The 20592-nt window shown below is 42.6% G+C and overlaps 1 protein-coding gene across 4 annotated transcripts in view; it reads left to right on the plus strand.

Annotated features, from left to right (window-relative positions):
* The window catches only part of PRKCD (protein kinase C delta), a 184301-nt gene that overhangs the window by 153887 nt on the left and 9822 nt on the right, over positions 1-20592 (plus strand). For all 4 annotated transcript variants that reach the window (XM_073592511.1, XM_073592513.1, XM_073592512.1 and 1 more), the window contains exons 16-17: positions 6154-6342; positions 6540-6668. In XM_073592511.1, coding sequence (XP_073448612.1) covers positions 6154-6342; positions 6540-6668 — 318 coding nt within the window. The remainder of the gene's footprint in view (positions 1-6153; positions 6343-6539; positions 6669-20592) is intronic.

Genomic DNA, 20592 nt, shown 5'->3' on the forward strand with positions numbered 1-20592 from the left:
ACTTTGCTCAACAACTATACAGTAGGTCTCTCTTGCTACTGACGTTTCTTTGATCTCTAGTTACATAGTGAGGTTGAAAAAAGACACAAATCCATCTAGTTTAACCTGTGTGTGTTTGTTAATAGTACATTGTATAATATCCAAAAAAAGATGCAGAGCTAATTAAAACTCATAAATATGTGAATATGAACATACATAAAAAATTAGTAAATACCAAAGTGAAAAAGGAAAAACTAAAGCAAGGTCCCATCAAAGAAAAAAATCCATAAATTCTTAAAGAACAGTGTCCGTCCAGATGAGCAAGAATAAATTTGCAAAAAGAAAATCGTGACAAAGTCTTCAAAGCAAATGAAGTGCATCCAGATCACCACCCAAAGTGTATGAATAACCTGCTTACCAGAAAGCGATGACCGCCACAGCAGTCTCGCCCAGCCTAGGGAAGTAAGGTCTCCCTCAACCCTAATGGGAAATCCTCCAGAAAACTCACGGCTCTCCAAGACAGGTGTTATTCACCAACTCCTCCTCACCTACACCTGTCTTGGAGAGCCGTGAGTTTGCTGGAGGCTGCTAAATAATCATCAAGGACTGTTAAAACCTTGGGCTAAAGACCCATCCACGAACTTGTCCTTAGCAACAGCGGGAGTTCCAGATTTCCCATTAGAGTTGAGGGAGACCTTACTTGCCTAGGCTGGGTGAGACTGCTGCACCAGTCATCGCTATCTGGTAAGCAGGTTATTCATACACTTTGGGTGGTGGTTTGGATGCACTTTGTTTGCTTTGAAGACTTTGTCACGATTTTCTTTTTGCAAGTTTATTCTTGCTCATCTGGACGGACACTGTTATTTAAGAATTTATGGATTTTTTCTTTGATGGGACCTTGCTTTAGTTTTTCTTTTTTTCTTTTTTTCACTTTGGTATTTACAAATTTTTTATGTATATTCATATTCACATATTTATTAGTTTTAATTAGCGCTGCATCTTTTTTTTGGATATTGCACTTTAATTGGAGTTTCTGCACTGGACTTTTTGATGTTAGCTTATTCATTCGTCAATTTCACAAGTTTCTTTTAGTTATAGCGCAGCGTTAGCCTTAGGGCTTCACACTTGTATTAAGTACATTGTATAACCCTGTATGTTGTGATCGTTCAGATACCCATCTAATAGTTTTTTGAAGTTATCGATGCTCCCTCTAGGACCACTGCTTATGGAAAAGAATTCCAAATCCTTACCGCTCTGACAGTAGTTGAGTTGAGTTGAGAACCCTCTTCGCAGTTTAAGGTTAAACCACTTCTCTTCTTATTTTAGTGAAAAGTTTGTTCCCTGTGCTAGGGTCACCAGTACGGTATTTGTACATTGATATCATATCCCCTCTCAAGTGTCTCAAGCATTTGACACAGTTTCCCACACAAAAAAATGGATAGAAACTGGCTAAAAGACAGAATTCAGAGAGTAGTGGTTAACGACTCTTACTCTGAATGGTCTAAGGTTATCAGTGGTGTACCCCAAGGTTCAGTGCTGGGACCCTTACTTTTTAATATCTTTATAAATGAGCAAAGTGTCATTTCTTCAATGTTGTCACATTAAAAGATTTAATAAAATAATTTACAAAAATGTGAGGGGTGTACTCACTTTTGTGAGATACTGTATATAGTTCCTCATCATCCCCTCCAATAGCTTGCAGACTATTGATGTTAGGCTAACTGGTCTGTAGTTCCCCAGGATATATCTTGGCCCTTTTTTAAATATTGGTGCCATGTTGGCTTTTCTCCAATCAGCTGGTACCATTCCAATCAGTAAAATGTCCACAAAAATTAGGAACAATGGTCTGGCTATCACCTGACTGAGTTCCTTAAGGACCCTCGGGTGCAAGCTATCTTGTCCCGGTGACTTATTTTAGGTCAAGTTTTTTTAAGTCTTGTTCTAATTCTGTCCTCTGTTAGCCATGGGGGTGCTTCCTGTGACATGCTATGAAAATTAAAATTACAATCTTGGATGTGTCCCCCCGTTTCCCTTGTGAAAACTGAGGAGAAGAATGTATTAAAAAACCTTTGCAATCACTCCATCTTTTGTAACCAAATTCCCTTTTATCTTTTATCCCCTTTTATGGGGCCAATATGACCTGGCCTCCCTTTCTTACTATAGAATTTCTTGGGATTTTTTTTTTACTCTCCTCTGATGTTCCTTTCATTTTCTATCTTAGCTGCCCAGATTGCACCCTTACATTTCTTATTGCATTCTTTGTAAAGTTGGAGTGATGACCATGACCCCTCAGCATTGTATTTTAAGATAAGGCCTTATCTTTTGTTTTTTTTTTTTTTTTTTCAAAATATTTTATTTATATCAGGAAGAGGCAGGTCCATGGAAATCACAACCATATTATAAAAACAGCAGTGCATCCAATTGTAAAGCATACATCATGTCTAACGATAGTAGACTGGCAGTAAAACCACAAGAAACTACATGAAAATAATATCGGACAATTAAAATGTGGATGCTTCTTGTCCACACATACATTAAAGAATAGTTCAAGTAAAACCAAGGTATGAAGCCTCCCATTCCTTTTTTTTTTGTTAAATATTTCAAAGAAGAGGAGAGAATTAGATAAAGAATAAGAGACGCAGTAGGGGGGATGAGTATGTGAGAAATTTAAGGTGCCACAGTGACTCGCCGTAATGTGTGTGTGTGTGTATTTATATAATATAATATAATATATATATTAGGGGTGCGCATCTTCACTGGTCTCGCGATTCGATTTGATTATGATTATCTGGTCACCGATTTGATTCCGCAATGCATCACGATTACCGACAAGCTACCACTTCTGCTTGGGCCGCCTAGGCGGCCCTTCCTCCCTGCAATCTTCTGGGACACATCACAGGTCCCAGAAGATTGCTCGGCTGTGCAGGACAGTGCAGTGAGACATGCTTGCAGCTTCACAGCTGGATGCCCACAGTAGTATTGCCAGCGCCGTGGACAGGCAGGGGAGAGAATGGAGGGTTTGGGTCGCCAAGTTGCTGGATTGTGGGACAGGTGAGTGTCTTTTTATTAAAAGTCAGAAGATACACTTTTTTGTAGCTGCTGACTTTTAATAAAAAAATTACTGGAACTCTTTCTTTGAATTCAAAATAACCTCACTCCTTTAAAGCGGAGTTCCACCCAAAAGTGGAACTTCTGCTTTAAGCACTCCTCGCCCCCTGACATGCCACATTTGGGGGGGGGTGGGTGTCCTCTTTTTAGTGGGACTTCCTGTCCCAGCTGCCTAGGTGACTCCTCCTCTCGCCCTAGGCGGCCCCTCCCTGCCATCGAACTTCTGGGACACAGGGGACAGGGACAGGTGAGTGTCTGTTTATTAAAAGTCAGCAGCTGCACTTTTTGTAGCTGCTGACGTTTAATAAACGAAAAAAAACGGGTGGAACTCCACTTTCATCAGTGCACTACAGGGTACAGGAACTCACACACATGGCTGCTGGGAGGTCAGGAGGGATTAGAATCCACAACTGACAAACAGCCCTGTTAAGTTCCCTGTACTGTCTCTTTGCTGACATTTCTCTGGGCTCCCAGCACACTAAGAGTTAACACAGTGGAATGTGCAAACGGGGGTGGGGGGGTGAGCCGGGGAAATGTCAGCACAGAGCACGTGTAGGAGCCAGTGTATGTAGAGTACAAAAACATTTGTTCTCTACATACTGCTGTTAAAATACCTGTGTGGTAGTAAATGCAGAGTTATATCCATTAAGTGCCCACCGCTGTATGTAGATTTTAAAATATATGCAGCGTCATACCTCATTTCTTAGTGTGTGTGTGTGTGTATAACTGTATATGCTGCTTATGTGACTGCTCGGTCCAGCCCGCCTCTCTCCTCTGTCTCTCGTCTCTCCTGACATCAGTGGGCGTTCTCAGCCCCACCCACCGACTGTAGCTATCAAATCAGAAGAGAGGCGGGCAGGGCTGATGTCAGGAGAGACGTGAGAGGAGAGAGGCGGGCCGGACCTGGCAGTCACATGAGCAGCATATACAGTTATACAATATACACAATATACACACACTAAGAAATGAGGTATGAAGCTGCATATATTTTAAAAAACACATACAGCGGTGGCCACTTAATGGATTATAACTCTGCATTTATTACAAAAGCTATTTTGACAAAAACGCTCAGAGCATTCTTCTGGGAGGGGTGGGGCAAGTAGGGATGACGTCACCCAACATCGATTTTTCGGGTCGCATGCATCGATGTCGCATCGGGGATACCCAATTTGCGATGCATCGATTAAATTCCACACCCCTAATATATATATATATATATATATATATATATATATATATATATATGTATGTATGTATGTATTTTTAGGTAGCATTATTTAACAAGCATGTTATGTACCCAAAAGAGCCTTCCCATCTTCAGAGAGGACAAACATAGTCCATAGTCTCCAAGTCTTAGCGTACTTTTCATGTTTATTTTGTGCTGCAAGTATTAAATCTTCTAGTTTATTGATTTCTTTCACTTTACGGAGCCAACAATCGATGGTTGGTGGCTGCGGGTCCTTCTAATTCAAAGGAATACAGGATTTGGCTGCATTCAGTAAATGACGTATTATTGTTTTTTTTTTTCTATGTCCATTTTTGCCAGAATGGCTGAAACATGTAATAAGAAAAATGCTTGATTGTCAGGGATCTCGTGATCACTAAACTCTCGGAGGATCCTCCGGACCTCTTTCCAGTGTTGGTTAAGGTTAGGGCAAGACCAAAAGATATGGAGCAATGTTCACTTATCCTTCTGGCAACTCCAACAGTGGTCAGTGACGTTAGGGAAGAATTTATGAAACAGAGGAGTACGGTACCACCTTGTCAAAATTTTATAGTTGGTTTGCTGGATCTTTGTACAAATGGATGATTTTAAAGTGGATGTAAACCCGAAATTTTTTATATATATATATATATATATATATATATATATATATATATATATATATATATATATATATATATATATATATATATATACATACTGTAGAGTATAAGATTTCCTATCATTTGAGCCCAGTCTTGCCACACAGAGTTAATTCATCTGTGAGCAATCCTCTTTTATTGTTCAGTGAGAAAAATCTTGACAAACTGAGAAAAACTTTGTCAAATACTCCCCCTTGCTGTGAGTGACAGGTGATTTACATATCTCGTGCACTAGCCTAAGACGCCTGCATTATTTTTTAATTCCCTCCCACTCTTTTCTTGGCTGTTCCACACCTCAGCATGATTTGGCATGCTGAAGTCATGTGGTTACTTTCCTGTCTTTTCACTGGATGTTAGAGATCATAGCAGAAGTTCAGCAGAAGTTCAGTGTTAGAAATACACAGGAGAACATGCATATTGACAAGGGGAGTGTAGAGGTGGGCGGGGAGTCTACTGACATCACGACTCCACCCACCGAGCTCCAGACAACAGACCCACCCACAGAATATGCAGTTTTTTCGGGTCTAATAACAGACAGAGGGGAGACATTTGACAGGTAAAGATACATGCAGGAGGCATGTATATCCTTATAGATAACCCCTATGGCAGTAGTTTAGAAAGGATGACATTGGGTTTACATCCACTTTAAGGCAAATCTAACTATATTTTGTTGCTGTTCCGATGAGAAAGTGCGCTTTAGGTCTGCTTCCCACTTACTCAGGCAGGGCAGTTGTGACTGATCGGTAGAGGTGATTAAAAGGTTGTAGGCTTTAGAAAGAACTTGCGGTAGGGTGCTTATCTTTTGCTTTTATATGCATTTTTATGTTGGAGTTGAGCCACCCATTTTTATTAGCTCTTTAAAATTTATTTCCCCTTGGAATGCATTGGCCGATAACTTTTTATTTAGTATGCTCTTAAAGCACTCTGTTTTTTCCTCCATGTTCTTTGTTCCTAGGATTTTATCCCATTTAATATCTTATAAATAGCAGTTTATCCTTTTTGTTTAAGTCATAAATGATAGCCAAGGTGCCAATAGTTCCTACTTCCTATTGGCTCCTGTATTGGATAGACAGACTGTTTAAATTCTACAATTTTTTTGACCACCACATTTCTCATTGTAACATAGGACTATTACCTATATGAATTTAAAATCTTTTCTAGACATGTTGATATTTAATCTTAGTTACTGTACACTTACAGATATTACTTGGACATAAGTACACATTTTCTGTGGACTGGTGGTCATTTGGAGTCCTGCTGTATGAAATGTTGATTGGTCAGTCTCCTTTTCATGGTGATGATGAGGATGAGCTATTTGAATCCATTAGAATGGACACACCACACTTTCCAAGATGGATCACAAAGGAATCCAAAGACATCCTTGAGAAGGTATGGGTGGGAGTCTCCCACTAATGTATTTTATTGTCCTCATCCTGTATACACTGATAGTCTTTCTTTTTTTTTTTGTTCTTTGTTTTTTTTGTTATACCACAGATCTGTATCCGCGATTAGTCTGTTAGATCAGACAATGTAATGCATGTAAATGGCTGTTTATTTGTTTTTTAAGATGATGTTCTTATTTGTAGCTGTTTGTGAGAGATCCCCTAAAGAGACTTGGTGTAACTGGAAATATCAAGTCCCATCCTTTCTTCAAGACTATTAACTGGACTGCTTTGGAAAAGAAAGAAGTGGAACCACCCTTTAAACCAAAAGTGGTATGTATTTCATAATGCACATTTAAACTAAAGTTTACTATAACCTTTTGCCAAAGCCAGTAAGCTTGTTGTTAGAGTTAACACTTTTTCTTCAACACTTTGTCTTCAAGTGTCTCGGCCCCACCCCTGGGTGTGTAGTAGAAAGGTGTAGACTCTCCCCGGCTCTCCACTCTCTCCTCAGCCCAGACAGGTGTGAGAGTCCTCAGCCATTTTAAGTGTTCCAAACAAAGACTGCCCTCTAACTCCTCCTCTGCTCCCCTCACCATCACCCTCTCCCCAGCGCTCCACCTATGCTCCCATCCCAAGCTCCACTCACTCTCCCATCAAGCCCTGCTCTGAACCACAGTCCGGTCTGAATAATGTGTCAGAGTTTAAGGTGGACTGAAACTCGGACACATGATTCAAAACCCAGACTATCTGGGTAAATCACAGACAGGTGACAACCCTAGCTCTGCCAGGGGCGGGCTAATAGACACCAGGTAGAGCGAAGACTGTATTATGTATGCCAATTTGAAGCAGAACTGAACACAGGAAAAAAAATGAAAGTTGGCAATTTTTGACATACGTTTTTTATTTCCTTTCTATTAGTAAATGTTTTTTTGAATGAATACTGTCTGCTTTAGATAGAATGGAGCGTGCAAAACTGTAAATGCTAGAACATGGAAATGTAACCACTTTAGCCCCAGAAAGGATTTGCCCCTTTAATGACCAGGCCATTTTTTGCGATATGGCATTGTGTCACTTTTTTAACTAACAGTTGCGCGACATGCGACACTGTACCCAAACCAAATTGATGTAATTTTTTTCCCACAAATAGAGCTTTCTTTTGGTGGTATTTGATCACCTCTGCGGTTTTTATATTTTGCGCTATAAACAAAGAGCGACAATTTAAATTTCTTTTTTTTTTTAACTTTTTATAGGTTTTGCTTTTTTTGCTATAATACATATCCCCAAAAAATATATAAGAAAGCTAATTTGTTCATCAGTTTAGGCCGATATATATTCTTCTACATATTTTTTGGTAAAAAATAATCACAATAGGCGTATATTGATTGGTTTGCGCAAAACGTATCGAGTCTACAAACTATGGAATAGATTTAGGGACTTTTATTTATTTTTCATTGTTTTTACTAGTAATGTTGACGATCTGTGATTTTAGCGGGATTGCGGCGGACAAATCTGACCCCAAATGACACTTTTTGGGGACCAGTGACATTATTACATTGATCAGTGCTATAAAAATGCAGTGATCAATGTAAAAATGACACTGGCAGGGAAGGAGTTAACAGTAGAGGGCGATCAAGGGGTTAAATGTGTTCCCTCTAACTGTAGGGGGAATGGGCTGGCAGGGACATGACAGAGATCACTGTTCCCGATCACTGGGAACAGTAGATCCGTCATGTCTCCTTTCAGAATGGGGATCCGCCTTGTTTACAAAGGCAGATTCCCATTCTGCCTCTGTACTAGGCGATCGCGGGTCGCCGACGGACATCACATCCACCCGACCCGCAGGCACGCTCCCGCACCTGCTGCCATATGGCTACAGAGATTTGCACAGCAGAGCCAACCTGCCGCCGTTATACGGCGGCTGGTCGGCAAGTGGTTAAAGTTAAATTTGCAATGGCATGCAGTATGTGCAGTATGTTGTGCATAACTACATATTATGGAAAGTGCTCCTGCCACATCCTCAGCACTCAGCTCTTCACAGAGGAATCTGCTAGGACTGCCATTGTAACAAGCAAATTACAGTTGTGCTCATAAGTGCTCATACCCTGGTAGAATTTGATTTCTTGGCCATTTTTCAGAGAATATGAATGATAACACAAAAACTTTTCTTTCATTTATGGTTAGTGTTTGGCTGAAGCCATTTATTATCAATCAACTGTGTTTACTCTTTTTTAAATCATAATAGCAACAGAAACTACCTAAATGACCCTGATCATAAGTTTACATACCCCAGTTCTTAATATTTTATTTATTTTATTTATTTCAGGTACTTGTATAGCGCCGTCAATTTACGCAGCGCTTTACATATACATTATACATTCACATCAGTCCCTACACCCTCAAGGAGCTTACAATCTAAGGTCCCTAACTCACATTCATACATACTAGGGCCAATTTAGACAGGATCCAATTAACCTACCAGCATGTCTTTGGAGTGTGGAAGGAAACCGGAGTACCCGGAGGAAACCCACGCAGACACAGGGAGAACATGCAAACTCCAGGCAGGTAGTGTCGTGGTCAGGATTCGAACCAGCGACCCTTTTTACTGCTAGGCGAGAGTGCTACCCACTACACCACTGTGCCGCCCCGATACCCTGTATTGTCCCCTTTACAGTGGCATATCCAGGGTATGGCACATATGGCAAGTGCCATGGGTGCAATATGAAGTGGGCACTGCTGTGTGGCTGGGCAGCAAGGCTTTGTCCTGCATAATTATGTTGCTTATATGTCAACTTGTGGCTGAATAGGACCTGCAGCAGTGTGAACATCCAGCACATCCAGGGATTGGCGAGCAAGCCAGCTGGATGTTCACTGTGCAGTTCCGATGAAAGACTTCACCTGTCAGATCCAAGATGTGATGTCAGGTATGGGCGGGACTGCTACTCAGACCCGCCCCTCTATCAAACAACCAGTGTAATGAAAGAGCCGACTCACATGGTACTTCATTACATGTAATGCTCCTCCCCCTCCTCCCTTACACAGAACACAGCAGCCCCTCCCCTCTAGCTCTAGCAGGTTGTATCTAAGCCCCGCCCCTCCCCCTACGTCCTTTCCAGCATGAGCAGCTTCTGTTATTATACATAGGGAGAACAATGCAGGTGAATGTAAGGTGAGTGTATAGTGAGAGGAGGCTGAGCTCTGATTGGACAGTGGGGTATCAGACATGCACAGGAGGGACTTCAGGTCCCAGTGTGTCAGCTGTTTTCTGGGGAGGTTTGTTATTATGCCATCACTATGTACAGTGCGGAGGACATCACTTCCTGGGTACTACATGCTGTGTGATGTTCTATCCACTCACTGTGCTGGTGGTGGTGGGGGGGAAACGATGTGTCAGCCCCCCCCCCCCAGCTCTCTGTATGTATTGGTGGGATCTCTCGTTGCAGATACTATATCTCTGTGGAGATTGGATCTGTCCAGTGTGTGGGCTCCGGGGCCCCCTACAGGAGATCTGAGAGGGGAATCAGGCACCTAGGGGTGTCAGGCAGTAAAGAGAACCTGTCATGGTTCATTCAGATCAAATTAGGACCCCTTTCACACTGTGCCGCCCCGGGTGTCATCAGCAAAGCGGCGCTATTTTTAGCGCCGCTTTACCGTCGTTTTAGCTGCGATATTCGCCCACTAGCGGGACGGTTTTAACCCCCGCTAGAGGCCAAAAAGGGGTTAAATCTGCCCACCGCCGCAGCTGTGTTTTGCCGGTGATATAGCAGCTCTGCCCCATTGATTTCAATGGGGAGGAGCGGTGAGTTCACCACTCCTTCCCGGCTCCAAAGAAGCTACTGGCAGGACTTTTTCTCACGTACTGCCAGCACACCGCTCCAGTGTGAAAGCATTCGGGCTTTCACATTGGAGTGTATGGAGCCGCTTTTTCAGGGCACTTTGCAGGGGTGTGTCTAAGTAGCAGTCCTGCCCATATCCGACATCACAGCTTGGATCTGACAGGTGAAGTTTCTGATCTCTCTGAGCTGAAAATGAGTGTGTACCCAGTGCACTGAAAGGTGAATGGAAGCTCTGGCTGCAGTGGATAGAAGAGCCATCTACAGAAAGGAGCTGCTTTTACAAAGATAAACAGGTGGAAGATGGAGCTTTAGGGAGGGGATGGGGAGATGAGGGCAGAGAAGAGGGGCAATAGTGAGATGTGGATGGATGACCTGCACTCTGCAAAAGGCACTCTAGAAACCTGCAGTCTGTACCTAGTGCTCTCCTGAGCCTTGCACTATGTAAATAAAGCACTCCAGAAATCTACTCCCTGTGCATATTACACTCCTGAACAAGGCACTCTGTTCATAGCACGCTTCTGAACCCTGAACTCTGTACACAATGCATTCCTAAATCCTTCCACACTTTGTGTAACGCACACTTTCATAGTTTATACAAAACCATTTGTAATGGAAGCTTTTCCTTTTTTTTTTTAATGATAGTGCTGGGGTTTGTATGTGTCCATGAGACGTTATCTTGTGGCACAGCAATCAAAGCATATTTTAGAGGTACAAGGAAACCTGGGCTTTGTTTAGCCAGGCCCATTAAGCCCCCCCACCACCACTGTTAAGAGTCTGACCGCATCCACTTTTGCCACAGTGCACATAGCTTGCCATCGGACACTTCCTTCCTCAAGTGTCCCTCATTTTGAAGTTCAAAAGTTGGGAGGTATGGTCTCTTCTGCCCGTAAAAGCCTGTTACGGGCAGCGGTGCCTGTAAAAAGATGGCCATGGGCCGGCCATGTAACTGTTTCAAAGCCTGCAGGGCTAAGGAAAGATCGTACAGGCTCGACCGGGCAGCGCATTTGCAGTAACGTAATGTCGCCGCCTGGCGCCATTTTTAAATGGAAGGCACTCGTTCTCGGCGGTGCCACAGCGGCGCAACAGTGCAGAGGAGGCACAGACCACAGGAGGACTCAGGAGAACTTTACTAGGGGGGGAACCCAGCCCAGCAGAGGAGGACTGTACACTTATTTGCACAGTGCCTGACTGGAGAGGTGAAGGGGACACAGTGACAGAACAGAAGACGGACAGTGACTGATGTGGAAAGGTATGGTAATATTAAGGGGGGACAGAGTAGGAAACTACCATGTCCACAGCCTCTAACCATGTCCTGAACAAGGCACTCTGTTCATAGCACACTTCTGAACCCTGAACTCTTTACACAATGCATTCCTAAATCCTTCCACACTTTGTGTAACGCACACTTTCATAGTTTATACAAAACCATTTGTAACGGAAGCTTTTCCTTTTCTTTTTTTAATGATAGTGCTGGGGTTTGTATGTGTCCATGAGACTTTATCTTGTGGCACAGCAATCAAAGCATATTTTAGAGGTACAAGGAAACCTGGGCTTTGTTTAGCCAGGCCCATTAAGCCCCCCCCCCCCCCCCACCACCACTGTTAAGAGTCTGACCACATCCACTTTTGCCACAGTGCACATAGCGTGCCATCAGACACTTCCTTCCTCAAGTGTCCCTCATTTTGAAGTTCAAAAGTTGGGAGGTATAGTCTCTTCTGCCCGTAAAAGCCTGTTACGGGCAGCGGTGCCTGTAAAAAGATGGCCATGGGCCGGCCATGCAAACCGTTTCAAAGCCTGCAGGGCTCAGGAAAGATCATACAGGCTTGACCGGGCAGCGCATTTGCAGTAACGTAGAGTCGCTGCCTGGCGCCATTTTTAAATGGAAGGCACTTGTTCTCGGCGGTGCCACATCGGTGCAACAGTGCAGAGGAGGCACAGACCACAGGAGGACTCAGGAGGACATTACTGGGGGGGGGGAACCCAGCCCAGCAGAGGAGGACAGTACACTGATTTGCACAGTGCCTGACTGGAGAGGTGAACGGGACTCAGTGACAGAACAGAAGAGGGACACTGACTGATGTGGAAAGGTATGGTAATATTAAGGGGAGACAGAGTAGGAAACTACCATGTCCACAGCCTCTAATCATGTCCTATCCGCAGTATCTGAAAGATGGGTTTGAAATGTTTTGACAGGGGCGCAGTTTCAGTGGTTGCCATAGGCGCCATTTTCACTAGATACGCCTCTGCCCCTTTAACATCAATGACAGCTGGAAGTCTTTTGTAGTATTTGTGGGTGCGGCTCTTTATCTTCTCAGATGGTAAAGCTGCCCATTCCTCTTGGCAAAAAGCCTCCAGTTCCTGTAAATTTTTGGGCTGTCTTGCATGAACTGCACGTTTTGAGATCTTCCCAGAGTGGCTCAATGATATTGAGGTCAGGAGACTGAAATGGTCACTCCAGAACCTTCACTTTATTCTGCTGTAGCCAATGACAGGTCGACTTGGCCTTGTGTCATTGATCATTGTCATGTTGGAATGTCCAAGTATGTCCCATGCGCAGCTTCCTGGCTGCAAATGTTCCTCCAGTATTTTTTGATAACATACTGCATTCATCTTGCCAACAATTTTGACTAAATTTCCTGTGCCTTTGTAGCTCACATATCCCCAAAACATCAGCGATCCACCTCCGTACCTTTCACCATAGTCCTTGTTGACTCCTCTCCAAATGTGCATTTGTGGTTGTGGCCAAAAAGCTCAATTTTGGTCTCATCACTCCTAATGACTTTGTGTTAGAAGGTTTGAGGCTTGTCTCTGTGCTGTTTGGCATATTGTAAATGGAATACTTTGTGACATTTGCGTAGTAATGGCTTTCTTCTGGCAACTTGACCCATGCAGCCCATTTTTCTTCAAGTACCTCCTTATTGTGCATCTTGAAAAAGCCACACCACATGTTTTCAGAGAGTTCTGTATTTCACCTGAAGTTATGTGTGGGTTTTTCTTTGCATCCCAAACAATTTTCCTGGCAGCTGTAGCTGAAATTTTAGTTGGTCTACCTGACCGTTGTTGGGTTTCAAAAGAACCCCTCATTTTCCAATTCTTGATTAAAGTTTAAACACTGCTGATTGTCATTCTCAATTCCTTGGATATCTTTTTATATCCCTTTTCCTGTTTTATACAGTACAACTACCTTTTCCCGCAGATCCTTTGACAATTCTTTTGCTTTCCCCATGACTCAGAATCGAGAAATGTCAGTTAAGCACTGGATAAAAGATGCAAGGGTCTGTCAGGAGTCCAGAAACCTATTGACCTTTTACACACACACACTAATTACAAGTAAACAGATCACAGGTGAGGATGGTTACCTTTTAATAGCCATTCAAACCCCTTTGTGTCAACTTGTGTGCATGTTATCAGGCCAAAATCACCAGGGTATGTAAACTTTTGATCAGGGACATTTGGGTATTTTCTGTTACCATTATGATTTTAAAAGAGTAAACACAGTTGATAATGGCTTCAGCCAAACACTAACCATGAGTGAAAGGAATGTTTTTGTGTTATCATTCACACGCTCTGTAAAATGGCCAAGAAATCACTAATTATGCCAGGATATGTAAACTTATGAGCACAACTGTATATAAAGGCTTTGGGCATAATCTACTGCTTCATTTTTCAAAAATACATTAACAAACAGTGGCCTACCTAGTGGTGTAGGACTTGAACAGTCAGCCTTGGGCAGAGCAAACTGGGGATGCTCTAAAATCACAATCCAATTCGCAGCATGTCACAAGCTGTGTAGTAGCAAAAAATCTTATCTAGGCATGGAGTGACTGTAATGTGTCTGGATTTCAGCAGGCTGAAATCCAGACACATGGTTCCAACCCCGAAATGTCCGGGTGAACCCCAGGCGGGTGACAACCCTACTTGTCATACAGCTTCTAGGTTGGTCTGCAACCTTAATCATAAGTGTGTATTCATCCAGACCAAGTAAAAAATTGAGGCAACTTCATCTTGATGTTACACTGTATTCCTCAGTTAAAACTTGAGGATACTCATGTAGGCAGGGTTACTCTGCTCATGTGGAGATTTCATCACATATAGGATTGGCGAGACCACCTTATCAGGGTATGAAATATGAGAAGAGTAAGTCATCTGTAACAAATGCTATTACAAAAAGAGCATGCCCCCTTGTTCATAATTATTGCAATACATTATTGTTGTTCTTAGAGAGATAATAGTTTTAAGATATGGTAATAATTACAATAGAGGAATGATAATGTGAATGAAAAAAAAGAGAAAAGCAACGGGGTCTTTCTTCCTTATCCCAGGTAACTGAAACAGTTATATAGAATGTACAGTATGATGTGAATGGTTTAAAACTCTATAAATGGGTATATGATTTTTTAAATCCTAAATAAAGGTGTAGGAATATGTGATAGCTGACATTAAGGTGCAGAAGTATGAAATAACATATCAGGATAAAATGCATGGTGGAGTAATATACATGCCACTGACATTGCCCGCTATTACAGTGTGTAATGCTGCAGCATCTCATTATTATTATTATTTTATTTATTTTTAGCCATCTTTTCTCCATGTACTGCAGCAATCACATCTTTCCCTGTTCCTGTCCACAGGGAATGATCTGTGGGAGGAGCCTCTCCCATTCAGATATTTGTATGTTATAACTGTGCACTATCTTCTTGTGTCTGCACGATTGTCTGATTTCACAATCTGCTGATTGTCGCTGTAGCAGTCTCATGACATGGTGAAAAAAACACTTACAGAAATCAAATAAAAAATAAACAATATAACTAAGGTATTTTAAACCTTCATAGAAATCCTAATTTAAAAATATTTTTTTATTCTTTTGATCCTTAACGTGGTGTAGGCGAAGATTTATATGACTGACAATCACTTTCATTTTGTGAAACACTGCAAATATATGTGAAGGAGGAGCTGCTAATCACAGTAGTAGGCACTCCCCTCTAGCCTGTGTGTATGTGGGGGAACTAATAGTTAGGCGATGCCTCCATCAATCATTCCCTGTTAGATTCCCAACATTAGTGATTAGAAAAACATCAGCAAAGAAGGCGGGGCTAATCGCTAATAAACACCCACAAAGATGACTTTATAGTTACGTTGACAGCCTCAAACGGGAACAAAGTAGAAAGTGAACTGAACTGCTTGCCTGTTTAACAAAGAGGGAGCATGCACAGTACAGGTGGCAGTGGCTGAACAAGATGACCTGATGCTGCAGCTGGGACAAGGAGGGAGGGCCAGTGAACGGTGGGATCCACAAGGTTTTTATTACTCTGCATAACATGAAACTAAAATGATTAAGTATCATGATTAAAGTATAACTAAAGTTTTTTTTTTTTTTCTTTGGGGATAGAGTGGATATGGATTAGAACACATGTCAGTTTTTATTGCTGTCTGTGTCCCTGTTAGGGAGATTCACCCTCTCTATTTGTCCTGTTTACCATTATCATTGAAAGTGATAGAAAATCAAAAATTTTGAGTTGTCCCCAGAAAAGTAATAGAGGGAAAATCTTCCAATGGTGACACAAGTTCTGGTGGTCAGGGGGTGCCCAAGGAATTCCCTAAATTTGCAGGGATTTCCTCTCACTTCTTGTTTGGCTATCGGACAGGAAGTGAAGAGAAATCTCCACAATGGGACACAGATGGCGGAAAAAAATCTGACAGGTTATAACGCTCCCTTACACTATCCAAAATGGAAAAAATATACTAGGTAATGCATATAAAAACATTTTTATACCTGTTGGGTTTAATGACCTTTTAATGAGGCGGATTGAGTGATCTGTACACAGTAAATTAACTTAAATCACATATTTTCTTTTTTTTTTGCATACCTGAGGAAAAGATTGTAATATCCAGCTACCTCAGTTCTCTACTTGTTCTGGATTAACTTACACCTGATTTTAGAAAATTAGCCTCTGGACCTACAGTACTCACAGAACCCCAGCACCTAAGTAAGGAGTTGCAGAGACCCAACACCTAAGTCGGAACCTGCCAAGCACAAACACTTAAAGGAGTTGTAAAGGCAGAAGGTTTTTTTTCTTAATGAATTCTATTCATTAAGAAGATAAACCTTCTGTGTGTAGCAGCCTCCCCAGCACCCCCTAATTACTTACCTGAGCCCCATCTCTCTCCAGCGGTTTCCACGAGTGTCTTAGCTGTGCAGGACACTCCTCCTGATTGGCTGAGACACATCAGCGGCACCATTGGCTCCCGCGGTTGTCTGTCAGTCAGTCAGCCAATCAGGGCAGAGAGGGGGCGGGGCCAGGTCAGGCTCTTTCTGAATGGATACACAGAGCTCTGACTCCGCTTCGGTGCCCCCATGGAGAGCTGCTGGATGAGGGGGCACTCGATAGGAGGGAGGAGCCAGGAGCAGCAAAGAGGGACCCGAGAAGAGGAGGATCCAGGCTGCTCTGTGCAAAACCAGCTGCACAGAGGTGGTAAGTATAACATGTTTACAGTCACTTTAAAGAGGAAGTAAACCCCGCAAAAAATGTATTATTTTTCTAATATTTCAATGTTTTTTTTTAAATTGCCAAGCAAGAGATATATAAATTACTCCTAAACGAGCGTTAGAAGTACTTTTTTTTATGCGTTTGATTTTGCAGTATCTTCTGGGTATCGTCCGCACCATTCTTTCTTCTGTTTTCCAAAGCCGATGTGGACGTCACTTCCGCCCTTAGTTCCCATTCCTGACGAAATCTCGCGCATGCGCCATAGCGTCGTAACCAGGCCTCGCTCTCGATTGCCGTTACTACAGCAACAGAGCATTCTCAATGAGAACATGAAATGGCTATCATTGCTGCATCGCGAAACTTCTCCTCTGTGCCATTCAGAGGGGAATCTCGCCCACAGTAATTTCCCAACATGCAAGAAATACAGAAACAGCACAATTTACATGCTGTTAATGAAAGAGCATACTGCGCAATCACGCATGACGTCATCAAAGATAAACAGACGATTTACATTGAAACTACACAAGTAAGTGCACTTTTACAGGCAGCGATCAGCTGCCTGTGTTATCTACTATCTGCTAAGATTAAGTTGACTCGGAGGGTTTACAACCACTTTAAGTTAGGAGATGCTAATTTCCGATGCCTTAGTCGGGAGGATCCAAATTCTAACATGTGAGCAGATGCCAAACCCCAGTATCTAAGTTATGAGGTGCCAGTATTTGTGGATGGTATTGCCACAACACACTTGTGGGGAAATTTGAAGAAGGCTCTATTACCAGCAAGGGTAGGAACATAATATGCCTCATTGTGATGTATACAAGTTTTAGTAGTTCTTCTCACCATAAGGGTTACCTATAATGGTTTTTGGTCCATTTTATTTCTTATTTTGTAATGGTTTTTAAACAGTTTTTTTTTTTTTTTTTTTTATGTCATGTAAACAATCCCTTTTTATGATTAACCAACATTACAAAAGACTCCCAGAGCACATTAGTTTATCTAAAAAGACAGATAAAAAGCTGCATGCTTTAGACTTGCTTGTCTTAATGAAACTCCAGATCTGTCTGATAAAGGATAAAGCTGGCCATACATTATACAATTTTCCTTAAGATTGACCAAAAACCTATGATATGAGGTCAAACCTAAACACTTTCACTTTGTATGCAATCAGGCACTTGCACTACATAGTTGAAGGTAAATCTAAAGGAAATTGAATAAGAAAATGTTATAACGTATGGCCAGCTTAAGACACTGTTCTGTCTCATACAGTCGAGTGCAAGATTTAGCTTCACTTTCTAAGTTATTTAAGCATGCTTTTTACAACATGTGGTATGGAAGACACTTCCTGAATGTATACAAAAAAAAAAATCGTACTACAAAAAAAGTATTGGCAACATATTTTTTCAGATTTGCATTATGCATTGTTTACATTTCCTATTGCTTGTTACATCCAGTACATTTTTAAATGGGTACTGACTTTTTTATATGCCATTTACTGCCAGTCTTGTTATTAGCAATGATACCAATTAGTCAAGGCAGAGTTGTGAGTTGCTAGTCAGGGCAGACTAGACAGGCAATTGTGGGAAAGTGTGGCTGGCCAGAAGTGTGTAAGTGTCAGGACAAAAATATTCATAGCTTTCAAACTCTCACTCTTGCCGTTTGGCATTTTCCCAGTGCAGATCAGTGCAATCCTGGATTAAAAAAGTAAGCTAAACGTTATATTGTTTTATTCATAAGGTTCCTGCGTAATCCCTGTTCATCCCTGTTCATTCCTGCTGTTTTGCTGATATAAACTGTCAGATAATATCACTAGTGAAAATTGTGTTTCTTAATGGCACATGAAGGTACACAAGATGAAATATTCAGATAAACAATTTATGCTGCTGCCTGCAAGAAAATTGACACTGCCAAACAAATCTATAAAGACTTGCTAGTGTCCTAGGAGGACAGATGCCCTCTCCCTCTGAGTGAAAAGGAAACCCTTTTCTTCACTTTTATTAATATTCTTTTCATCTAGCACTTTAGTGCCAAAGTTTTGCAGCTTTCCGAATCTGCAGATCATTGGCATTCTCTTGTAAGCTGTACCCTTTGCCATTTGACTCTGTTGAGGGCACATTCCTATGTACTTATGCGCAATGTGTGGAGCAGCCACAGAGTGCTTTACAGGTCCAGGGCCATGGTCCACCCATATGGAGGGACCTTGTTTCTGAAGACCCCTTAAAGGGTATGCCCATCAGTAGGGTGAAGACTAACAAAGCAGTATGTTCCCTTGCTTCTGCCTCTCTCTTACCATGTGTGCCTATTGGAAACCACAGGACCTTCTAAGGACCTCCACTGCAGTAAGTAGGGCTTTTGCCCATATTTAGAGGGAGCCTGCTGGTGCCTTTTTGTTCTGGTCTTGTTAAAATACTGAGCTCTGGCTGCAACACCTTTGGTGTGGATTTTGGTACCCTTACTTCAACTGCATGGGCTCATTTTCCCTATGACTCCTGCATGAGTCCTCCACCTGGTGGTCTTACTGCTCATGGGTGCACATACCTTGTTTCCTTCCCACCATCTCTTTCATGTTTGCATCAGGTCAACTATTCTCCAGACATTACTTAGGCTTCCTGCTACCATACAGTGACCTGATCACAGACCGCATTAACCCTTCCTGCTCCAGCAGTGGTTGCTTTAGAACCCTTATGGGCAATCCCTCATGCTATACCTAGGATGGCAGATCATAAGTGCAAGGGCAGCAGTCCAGGGTGCCTTGTCCGCTTATGATCCACTAACAGTGCCAGGGGAGCATGCAGTGTCCTCCCCCCACACTGATAGCCCAGGCCACTGTCTTATATGGTGATTGACCTAGAACAGATAGCATTTGCTCTTACTAAACATATTGTACAGCTGTACCCTATAGAATATGGGTGTCCAACTATTCGCGGGCAGCATCAGCAGTATGATTGCCCTCACAAGGCCAGTTGTATCTGGGGTGCACTACATACAGAGTGCAGGGTTCAGGAGTGCATTGTGTACAGAGTGCAGAGTTCAGGAGTGTGTTATGTGCCGAGTGCAGGGTTCGGGGGTGCGCTACGTGCCGAGTGCAGGGTTCGGGGGTGCGCTACGTGCCGAGTGCAGGGTTCGGGAGTGCGCTACGTGCCAGGTTTAGATGTTCATTATGCAGTGTGTGCAACCCCTACCCCCCAAAGCTTTCTCGCATCTGTCGCCTACTTTTGCCCGGCTCTACTACCTCCCTGTGTAGGCGGTTTTATGTTTACAAGTTACAACAGGGAGCTGGAGAGTAAGAGCCGGAGGTGGGGAATGGCGTTACGGTACGTTCTGGCTGCAAAACCTGGTGCGAGGGCCACATGACAAGGCCTGTCGGGCCTTCCTTGTTTTTGACATATGTACTTTAGAGGAAGGGTTCATTAAAATAAAGTCCCCATTGTAAACCCGGCTATTTTCTGTCTTTTGAAGACTCTAAATGTTCCTGTTGAGGACATCCCTATGTTTAAAGACTGGGTGGACAAAAGGATAAAAGCCCTTTGAGAGGCCTTATTTTCCTGCCCTGCAACCTGCCAAAGTGGCCATGTCAATCTGCCAGACCCTCCTTGTAAGAGTTATGTCTTGGGATCCTGGATCTATACTGTCAAATCCTTCTGTCCTCCAATGGCTAGAGCTCATGCCTGTAGCCCTACTATGTGTGGATGTGCTATCAGATATTAGACACCAAAATGCACCTACTTTTTGGCACACATGTGGAGGACCCTTTAGCTTAAAGGGGTTGTAAAGGTTCATGTCTTTTCACCTTCATGCATCCTATGCATGAAGGTGAAAAAACACCTATCTGTGACCGGCCCCCCAGCCCCCCGTTTTACTTACCTGAACCCTCGAAATTATCTCAGGAGGACCCACTCTCTCTCTGCAGGGGGTTCTGGGCTCTTGATTGGAGAG

This window comes from Aquarana catesbeiana, linkage group LG07 (assembly GCF_042186555.1).
Source record: "Aquarana catesbeiana isolate 2022-GZ linkage group LG07, ASM4218655v1, whole genome shotgun sequence".
Lineage (NCBI taxonomy): Eukaryota > Metazoa > Chordata > Amphibia > Anura > Ranidae > Aquarana > Aquarana catesbeiana.